At 51.2% G+C, this 10479-nt stretch overlaps 1 protein-coding gene across 1 annotated transcript; it reads left to right on the forward strand.

Moving 5' to 3' along the window:
- The first annotated feature begins 386 nt into the window (after nucleotides 1–386).
- LOC100615808 (speedy protein E5-like) lies at nucleotides 387–9988 on the forward strand. The gene is made up of 8 exons (XM_054655820.2): nucleotides 387–1350; nucleotides 2302–2520; nucleotides 3828–4055; nucleotides 5089–5147; nucleotides 6377–6462; nucleotides 8513–8831; nucleotides 8954–9058; nucleotides 9908–9988. Exons 1-7 carry the CDS (start codon nucleotides 1191–1193, stop codon nucleotides 9011–9013), a joined length of 1131 nt encoding a protein of 376 aa, XP_054511795.2. The 5' UTR covers nucleotides 387–1190; the 3' UTR covers nucleotides 9014–9058; nucleotides 9908–9988.
- Nucleotides 9989–10479: the final 491 nt, after the last annotated feature.

The following is a 10479-nucleotide window of genomic DNA, read 5'->3' on the forward strand; positions in this document are numbered from 1 at the left end:
GATCATGGCTCACTGCAGCTTCTAACTCCTGGGCTCAAGTGATCTTCCTGTCACATGAGTCTCCCAAGTAGTTGGAACACAGGTGCCAGCCACCACACCTGGCTAATTTGGTTTGGTTTTGTTTTTTTAGAGATGGGCTCTGCTATGTTGCCTATACTGGTCTTGAACTGCTGGCCTCAGGCAATCTTCCTCCCTTGGCCACCCAAAGTGCTGGGATTACAAGCAAAAGCCACTGTGCACAGCTGAAATTTTCGACTTAGTCTTTTTGTACATGTGATATTTTATTCATAGAATCCATAAATGGAAGGGAAATTTCTGAGTTCAGAGCAATACATATGATACAAAACTTGATATATAGACTAGAGTTTCTTAGCCAAACTGGAGGGGCTGGCTTAGGTAATCCATGGACTCCCTGAAATTGGGGACACCATTGGAAATATGTGTGAGCTCAGGGGCAGTTTCCTATGATTTTTAGGCCTCAAAATGTCTCTTGGACTCAAAATTGCCTTAGGGCAGAGGACGTGTGTACCCCCAGTATAGAATCTCGGACAGTGAATGTGAGTAAACATTCGGCAGAAAAGCTCTGCCAAACTGAGTGCTCTGATGTGACTTTTTCATCAAGTCAGTATTCCTGGGATCTCTTGTACATGATAATCTCACTCTTGTACATGATAATCTCACTCTTGTACATGATAATCTCACTCTTATAAGGTTTCATCATTTCTGCTTACCCTAGTTTTCTTTCCCACTCTGTTCCCTCTCCCACCAGACTGGACTCTGAAATGGGCATGTACAGAGACGAAGAGACCCCAACATGCTTCAGGCTTTGAGTGGAGAGGACACAGCCTCTGCTGGGACAGGGAACAGAGGGATGTGGAGTCCCTGAAGATGCTTTTGGACAATGGTCTGAGGTTGGGACAGTGGCAGGAGATACCATTCACCCAGGATCTCCAGGACAAGAGATCAGACTGGCAGTTACAAGTGTTTTTTTTCAAACTGGTTGCCAGGTTGGCATGAGCCATGACATCAGAGATTCCGACCTTCCTGATTGGAGGGACCGGACTCCGTGGTGCCTGGAGATCAGTTGGACAACAGTATCTTCTCAGAGCTGTTCTCCACTCCTGACTTCTCCTAGGCTTGAGAATTGATAACATAGTCTTCTGGATCCTAGCAGTGTCCAGAAGAAGGCCATGGACAGAACGGAGACTAGGTTCCGTAAGAGGGGACAGATTACGGGAAAGATCATGACCAGCCGTCAACCGCACCCCCAGAATGAGCAGAGTCCCCAGCGGAGCACCTCGGGATACCCCCTCCAGGAGGTGGTGGATGATGAAGTGTTGGGACCATCAGGTGAGGGGACTGGTGGAAGAAGAGGTGGGATAGGATTGACTAAGACGAAGGAATGGGGCCGGGTGCGGTGGCTCATGCCTGTAACCCCAGCACTTTGGGAGGCCGAGGCGGGCGGATCACCTGAGGTCAGGAGTTCAAGGCCAGCCTGGCCAATATGGTGAAACCCCATCTCTACTAAAAGTATAAAAATTAGCCAAGTGGTAGTGGTGCACACCTGTAATCCCAGCTACTCAGGAGGCTGAGACAGGAGAATCACTTGAGACTGGGAGGAAGAGGTTGCAGTGAGCTGAGATCACGCTACTGCACTCCAAAAAAAAAAAAAAAAGAAAGAAAGAAAAGAAGGGTCAGCAGTCAGGAAGGAGAACCTGAGGAGGGTGTGTGGGAAGAATGGAGAAATTCAGGCTGGGTGCGGTGGCTCACACCTGTAATCCCAGAACTTTGGGAGGCCAAGGCAGGTGGATCACTTGAGGCCAGGAGTTTGAGACCAGACTGGCCAACATGGTGAAACCCTGTCTCTACTAAAAGTACAAAATTGAGCTGGGCATTATGGCAGGCACCTGTAATCCCAGCTACCTGAGAGGCTGAGGCAGAAGAATAAATGGAATCCAGGAGATGGATGTTGCAGTGAGCTGAGATTGCACCACTACACTCCAGCCTGGGTGACAAAGCAAGATTCTGTGTCAAAACAAAACAAAACAAAAAAGGAGGGACTCAGAGAGCCAGGGACCAGGGAAGGACATGAAGCAGTGTTCGGAGGACAGAGAGAGAGAAGAATGGGGAGGGGAAGGAGTGGCACATGGGGTTGAGCAGAGGAGAAAATCAGAAAGATGGCTTAGAGAAGCCAGCAGTCTGCGAGTCTGGGGAGGATGGAGAGTGGTTTGGGGTTTGGGGTCGGGGTCTAAGGTGATCAGATGCAGAAGCATTACACGGTGGCCTGGTTTCTTTACTCAGCCCCTGGGGTAGATCCCAGCCCCCCATGTAGGTCCCTTGGCTGGAAAAGGAAGAGGGAGTGGTCAGATGAATCTGCGGAGGAGCCGGAGAAGGAGCTCGCCCCTGAGCCTGAGGAGACCTGGGTAGTGGAGATGCCGTGTGGGCTCACGATGAAGCTGAAGCAACAGCGAGTGTCACCCATCCTCCCTGAGCACCACAAGGACTTCAACAGTCAGCTTGGTAGGAGGACACCCCAGAGAGCACCTCCAATCCTGTTCTTTCTAAAAAGAGGAAACTTCCAATAACCACACTTTTCCAATGGGAAAGATACGCCCCCAGTGGGTGAGCTCTCCACGCAGGAGGACTCAGAAGCGATCACTCATGAGGGACACTTAGGAGACGATAGAGGACTAGGCTAGACTTGATAAAGGTTGGCGGTTCGGATGAGAAAGCTTGGTTTCGGGCCAGGTGCAGTGGCTCACGCCTGAGATCCTAGCACGTTGGGAGGCTGAGGCAAGAGGATTGCTTGAACTCAGGACTTTGAGGCTGCAGTGAGCTATGTATGACTGCACCACTGCACTCCAGCCTGGGTGACAGAGCAAAACCCTGTGTCAAAAGAAAAACAAAGGCTGGGTGTGGTAGCTCATGCCTGTAATCCCATTACTTTGGGAGGCTGAGATGGGTGGATCACTTGAGGTCAGTTGTTCGAGACCAACCAGACCAATATAGCGAAACCTCATTTATACTAACAATACAAAAATTAGCCAGGCATGCCTGTTATCCCAGCTACTCGGGAGGCTGAGACAGGATAATCGCTTGAACCCAGGTGGAAGAGGTTGCTTTGAGCCAAGATAGCACCACTGCATTCCATTCTGGGTGAGAGAGTGAGACGCTGTCTCAAAAAAAAAAAAAAAGAAGGAAGGAAGGGCCCAGAAGTCAGGAAGGAGCACGTGAGGAGGGTGTGTGGGAAAAATGGAGGTACTGAGGCAGGGTGCAGTGGCTCACACCTGTAATCCCAGCACTTTGGGAGGCCAGGCAGGCAGATCACTTGAGGCCAGGAGTTGGAGACCAGCCTGGCCAACATGGTGAAACCCTGTCTCTTCTAGAAGCACAAAAATGAGCTGGGCGTTCTGGTGGGCACTGTAATCCCAGCTACTTGGGAGGCTTAGGCAGGAGAATCACTGGAACCCAGGAGGCAGAGGTTGCAGTGAGCCAAGATCGCACCACTACACTCCAGCCTAGGCCACAAAGCAAGACTGTTTCTCAACAACAACAACAACAACAACAACAACAAAAATGGGACTCAGAGAGCCAGGGACCAGGGAAGGATATGAGGAAGTGTTCTGAGGACAGAGAAACGGGAGAATGGGGAGGAGAAGGAGCGGCACATGGAGCTCAGCAGAGGAGACAGACAGAAGGAAAGATGGCTTGGAGAAGCCAGCAGTCTGCGAGGCTGGGGAGGATGGAGAGTGGTTTGGGGTTTTGGGTCGGGCTCTAGTGTGATCAACTGCAGAAGCATTACACCGTGGCCTGGTTTCTTTACTCAGCCCCTGGGGTAGATCCCAGCCCCCCGCATAGGTCCTTTTGCTGGAAAAGGAAGATGGAGTGGTGGGACGAATCTGAGGAGTCGGAGGAGGAGCTACGGAAGGTGCTCGCCCCTGAGCCTGAGGAGATCTGGGTGGCGGAGATGCTGTGTGGCCTCAAGATGAAGCTGAAGCGACGGCGAGTGTCGCTCGTGCTCCCTGAGCACCACGAGGCCTTCAACAGGCTGCTTGGTAGGAAGACACCCCAGAGAGCACCTCCAATCCTGTTCTTTCCAAAAACAGGAAACTTCCAATAACCACACTTTTCCAATGGGAAAAATATGCCCCAGTGGGTGAGCTCTCCATGTGGGAGGAATGTGAAGTGATCACTCATGAGGGACACTTAGGAGATGATAAAGGATTAGGTCAACTTGATAAAGGTCAGCGCTTGGGATAAGAAAGCTTGGTTTCGGGCCAGGCGCGGTGGCTCCCGCCTGAGATCCCAGCACGTTGGGAGGCTGAGGCAAGACGATTGCTTGAACTCAGGACTTTGAGGCTGCAGTGAGCTATGACTACACCACTGCACTCCAGCCTGGGTGACAGAGCAAAACCCTGTCTCAAAAGAAAAACCAAGGCTGGGCACAGTAGCTCATGCATGTAATCCCAGCTACTCGGGAGGCTGAGACAGGAGAATCGCTTAAACCTGGGAGGCAGAGGTTGCAGTGAGCCAAGATCAGGCCACTGCATTCCAGCCTGGCCCACAGAGCAAGACTCTGTCTCAAAATAAATTAATAAATAAATAAAAATAAAAATCAAATAAAGAAAAACAAAATCAATAAACAAAGAAAGTGGTTTCAGCCGTGCCCTCTGAAACTTAATGTCTCTTACTGACTTTTCTAAACCTAAGTGTCTCCATCCATAGTGGGGGATACCAAGGCCATGGTCACACCCTGATGTGACTGTCTCATGAGGAAATGATGGGAATTCCTTTATGACTCTGCAGTGGTCCCTCCGTGTCTGCTGGAGGGGGTCCTGGCTGATTCCCAGCTCTACATCCTGTAGATTCTCACACCCAGGGCCTCCTTCGGCTTCTTCTCAGGGGAGTCTCAGAGCAGGAGCCTCTCTCCCTTGCCCAGTGAAAGTCATTCTCCCCTCTCCCATCCACCTCACCCGCGGCCACAATCCTGAGACTTCCCCCCAGGAGTCACACTTCTCCTCGCTGCCCTGCTGCTCCCACGGAAACCCTGTCCTGCTTCTCACACTGACATCTGCTCTCTAATCACAGAGGATCCTGTCATTAAAAGATTCCTGGCCTGGGACAAAGATCTGAGGGTGTCGGACAAGGTAAGGTTGTTCTCCATGTAACTGTTCCTGTTCCAATGCATGGCTGGGCGGAGGGCGCAGCTTCCAAACCCACAGTTCTCCCTCCACCACCTCCCACCAGATGCTCCTACAGTCTTTTTTTTTTTTTTTTTTTTTTTTTTTTGTGAGACAGAGTCTTGCTCTGTTGCCCAGGCTGGAGGGCAGTGTCTCGATCTTGACTCACTGCAGCCGATGCCTCCCGGGTTCAAGCGATCCTCCTGCCTCAGCCTCCAAGCAGCTGGGATTACAGACATGAACCACCACGCCTGGCTAATTTTTGTGTTTTTAGTAGAAACGGGGTTTTTCTATGTTGGCCAGGTTGGTCCTGAACACCTGACCTCAGGCGATCCACCGGCCTTGGCCTCCCAAAGTGCTGAGATTATAGACATCAGCCACTGTGCCCGACCAGCTCCCATGGTCTTGAGTCTTGGCACCCACAAATTTTTTTTTTGTGAGACAGAGTCTAGCTCTGCTCCCCAGGATGGAGTGCAGTGGCATGATCATAGCTCATTGCAGCCTCTAATTCCTGGGCTCAAGCAATCTTCTTTCCTCAGCCTCCTGAGGAGCTGGGACTAGGCACATGCCACCATGCTCAACTAATTTTTGAAATGTTTGTAGAAACAGGGTCTCACTAGTTGCCCAGGTTGTTCTCAAACTGTTGGGCTCACGTGATCCTCCTGTCTCCACCTCTCAAAGTAATGGGATCACAGGCTTGAGCCACCACTCCGAGCTATTCTTGGTCTTTTTATGATTTGCCAGCATCTCCCTCAGGATTCTGCTGGTCTCTTGCAGAGTGAATGAGTGGCCCCTGCCTCTCCTATGGGTCCTTTGGGATCTGAGCTCTGGGCCACAGTCTGGCCGCAGCCTTGAAGCTCCTGGCCCCTCTACTCTCAGCTCTTCAGGACAGTTCTCTGCCTGGCACACAAAAGACCCTCCTGACACCAGCCGACCTAGACACACCCCCTCCAAAGATCCCATCGGAGCCCACCATCCTGGGAGCATCACCCAAAACCCTTCCTCTGGCTTCTCGGATTTGCATCCGACCTTCGAATACCTCTCCATCCCACAATTTCCAAATGAGTACAGTCACCCCAACACTGAGGTCCCTTCTCTGATGGGCAGCCCCTCCCCAGACCCTCATTCCCCCTCTCCACAATCTTCCTCTTCCAAGATGTGACCTCTCCCTCTCTGTGTTCCTTTCTCTCCATCAGTATCTCCTGGCTATGGTCATAGCGTATTTCAGCCGGGCCGGCTTCCCCTCCTGGCTATACCAACGCATTCATTTCTTCCTGGCTCTGTGAGTGGTTTGCTGCCTCCTATCCATCAATATCCAATGCCCTGGGACAGCGGGGGAGGTGGGATTCCAGCCTTTCATTTATTCTTTCACCTATTTGTCCTCTTTACTCTGTGTACAAAAAAGAGAGGATTATACTACCATAGACTGTTGTTTCTAAACAGAAACTCAGGCTGGGCACAGTGGCATATGCCTGTAATCCCAGCACTTTGGGAGGCCGAGGCAGGCAGATCACCTGAGGTCAGCAGTTCAAGACCAGCCTGGCCAACATGGCCAAACCCCGTCTCTACTAAAAATAGAAAAATTAGCTGGGTGTGGTGGTGTGCATCTGTAATCCCAGCTACTCGGGAGGCTGAGGCAAGAGAACCCTTTGCACCCAGGAGGTGGAGGTTGCAGTAAGCTAAGGTCGAGCCACCGCACTCCAGCCTGGGTGACAGAGTGAGACTTTTTCTCAAAAAAAAAAAAAAAAAAAAAAAGCCAAAAAAACAAACTCCAATGCCAGTGTACAAATAAAAGAATAAAACAAAAGGAACCATAAAGCACTCCTAAGGGGAAAAGAAAAGGAGTGGAGGAGCGGACATGCCGCTTCCTCCAGCAAGCAGACGTTTCTGTTTCTTCTCTCTCTCTCCTTCCCACATCAACCACAAACGCCATCGACCTCCTCTGGGTTCCCATGACAGAGGCCACAGTTCAGGTCCCCCTAGCATCACTCAAATCCACTGTCAAATGCTCCCCGCTGGGGTCTCCTGGAGTCTCTCCCCAAGCCAGGGGGCTTCCTAGTGCAGCCTGAACATCTTCCCAAAGCACGACAACCTCACTGCCCACCTGAACAACTTCCTTAGCTGATGCCTTTCTCTATCGAGGCCAGGGTCCACAGTGTCAATTCTACCCTCTCTACAATCTCTACAAGCACACTGGCTCGCCATCTTGGTATTTCCTGGCTCGGCTTCACTGCTCCTTCCAAATGCCCTCCACTCGACTTTGTGTTTGTGTTTTCTGTCTGGGTGTCCCGCACACATGTGGCTCTGAAGGGAAGGACCCATTCCTTGAAGTCAGTTCACCCCACAGCCTCTGTGATGCCTTCCCTCATCTTCTAACTTCTGCATGCCCGTAGCTCTCTAGTTACATCCTGGACACTGGGATTAGGTCATCTGCCTTGATTACTCCCAGTCCCATTAGACTAGATGCCTGTAGAAGGCAGGGTCCTGGCAAAATATCAATGTATTCAATTTCTTTTATTTTTTTGAGACAGACTTGCCCTGTCCCCCAAGCTGGAGTGCAGTGGTGAGACCATAGCTCACCGCAGCCTCCATATCCTGGGCTCAAGCGATCCTCCCACCTCAGCTTCTTTATTAGCTCCGACTACAGGGCTGTGCCACCACACCTGGACAGTTTGTTTGTTTGTCTGATTGTTTCTTGAGACAGAGTCTTGCTCTGCCTCTCAGGCTGGAATGGAGTGGCCCAATCTCGACTCACTGCAACCTCCGCCTCCTGGCTTCACACAATTCTTATGCTTCAGCCTCCTGAGTAGCTAGGCCTAACGGGTGTGCCACCGCACCAGGCTGAATTTTGTATTTTTAGTAGAGATGGGGTTTCTCCGTGTTGACCAGGCTGGTCTCCAACTCCTGGTCTCAAGCGATCCACCTGCTTCAGCCTTCTAAAGTGCTGGGATTACAGGCATGAGCCACCGCGTCTGGCATATTTCTTATATTTTTAATAGAGACGAGGGTCTTGCTATGTTGCCCAGGCCCATCTCAAACTCCTGGCCTCAAGTGATCCTCCTGCTTTGGCCTCCCAATGTGCTGGGATTCCAGGCGTAAGCCACCACTCTCGGCCACCAGTTGGGTTTTTGTCTCCATCCTGAAGGAGTGGGAGACGCCCTTGATCAGGTCTCTGTCCAGCAGAGCCCTCCTGAGGAAGGCATGGCTCTCTGCAGGGTGGGTGCCAGTCCTGAGCTAGGGACGGTCCCTTACCTTCCTCTCTGGGAAGCTGACCTCAGCCGGAGGCCTCTCCTGGTGGTGCCCCTGAGCAGCAACCTGATTTCTGTCCTCAGCTACCTGGCCAATGACATGGAGGAGGACGACGAGGACTCCAAACAAAACATCTTCCACTTCCTGTATGGGAAGACCCGCTCTCGCATACCCTTGCTCCGTAAGCGTTGGTTCCAGTTAGGCCGTTCCATGAACCCGAGGGCCAGGAAGAACCGCTCTCACATACCCTTGGTCCGTAAGCGTTGGTTCCAGTTACGCCGTTGCATGAACACGAGGGCCAGGAAGAACCGTTCTCAGATAGTCCTGTTCCAGAAACGTCGGTTCCACTTCTTCTGTTCCATGAGCGGCAGGGCTTGGGTTTCCCCGGAGGAGTTGGAGGAGGTGAGTGGGGCCTGGGGAGGTGGAGGAGGTGGGGAGGAATTGGGTGGGCTGGAGGCTGGATGAGGGGAGAGAGGGGTATCCTGGCGAGTCCCTGTCTTCTCAAAGGGCGTTTGTTTTTCCAGATCCAGGCTTATGACCCAGAGCACTGGGTGTGGGCGCGAGATCGCGCTCGCCTTGCCTAGAGCTCCAGGGACCGTGGAGGCCTGAGGTCATCGGCCTGAGAGAAGGTACATCTGCATCCTCCGGGGTAAAGGCAGAATATTGGGGTCTATTTCGGAAATCCAAAGAACCCAATTGCTTGATCGGGCTTCAAGCCTGGGCAACGTGGCGAGATCCCCTCTCCACAAAAATACAAAAATTAGCCAGGTGATGTGGGACGCATCTCTACTCCCAACTACTCAGGAGGCTGAGGCAGGAGGATCGCTGGAGCCTGGAAGGTCGGGGCCGCACGGAGCCCTGATCCTGCCACTGCACTCCAGTCTGGGCGACAGAGTGAGACCCTGCCTCAAAAATAATCATAAATACTGAGTTTGGGGAGGTTCATTATGATTGACGCACTTGAGTTACCGATTTGGGTCGAGGGTTCAGTGAAGCTTTGGTTTACATCTTGTGCAGCTAACCACGTTGAGCACAGAGCATGAGACTTCATCATGAGGAGGTAGGATTAAGGATTAGGCTTCTGGACTCGTGGTTCGTGATGTTGTCACATTAGAAACACATCTAGCATGGTTACAAGTCTGGATCTTAAGTGACACAAAAGGCCCCAGCTGTGATGAAGTCCAAAGCCACATTCTCTGAGGGTGCCCTACTCCCTGGGCAGACCCACCCAAAGTCCTTGCTATGAAGCAGATCACTGGGGCTGACCTTGGGTGTATTGAGTTTTGGAGTCGTGGTCACCAAAGTGTGAGTTTCACAATTGAACACGATGGTTCAGAAGCAGGGTATAGAATGAAAGGCAGCAGATAAAGTTGCATTTCTCAATTGCTCTGAACTCTAGACTTGACATGGGACGTGAATAACCTTCCTGTCTAGAGAGCTGCCTCCTTGAAGTGTGACATTGTCTCTCTCACTTCCAGAACACCAGACCCAGGGGAGATGTGGATTTTCAGCAGGAACTTTATTCCAATGCTAATGGCAGACACCAGGAAGGAGGAGAGGAACCATTTGTGCACATCATCTAGAAGAACCTGGACCATTCTTGATGGAGCTCAATACAGTGATCACGTTGTCCTCCTAGGAGCAGGGGTGGGGGGAGGGGGGTGGGGTCCTTCTAGGAGTCCTTGGAGAAAAGTAAGAAACCAGGAGTGTTTCCAGTTCCACCCTTTCCTGCGGCACCACCACCCTTTTTATATTGCTGAATTCCAACCTCCCTGGGGTGGAACCTGGAGGTCCTGTTTCTTATGGACTTGGTTGCCACAGTCCAGGAGCATTTGAAGGCACAGTGCAGGGGCTCAGATTGGCACAGAATTCTTTTGTGAAATATCAGTGCCACAGATTGTAACAGATAGCTTCATGCACACTCTGCATTTTATTGGTTTGTTTGGAAAATGTTGGCCATTGAATTATTCATAGATTTATTTCAAATAGTTTGGAAATTGTTGTACTTTTGAAAACATGCTGTTCCTGTAGTTTTTTGATGAGAGTTATA

This window comes from Pan troglodytes, chromosome 6, assembly GCF_028858775.2.
Source record: "Pan troglodytes isolate AG18354 chromosome 6, NHGRI_mPanTro3-v2.0_pri, whole genome shotgun sequence".
In the NCBI taxonomy this organism is placed as follows: domain Eukaryota; kingdom Metazoa; phylum Chordata; class Mammalia; order Primates; family Hominidae; genus Pan; species Pan troglodytes.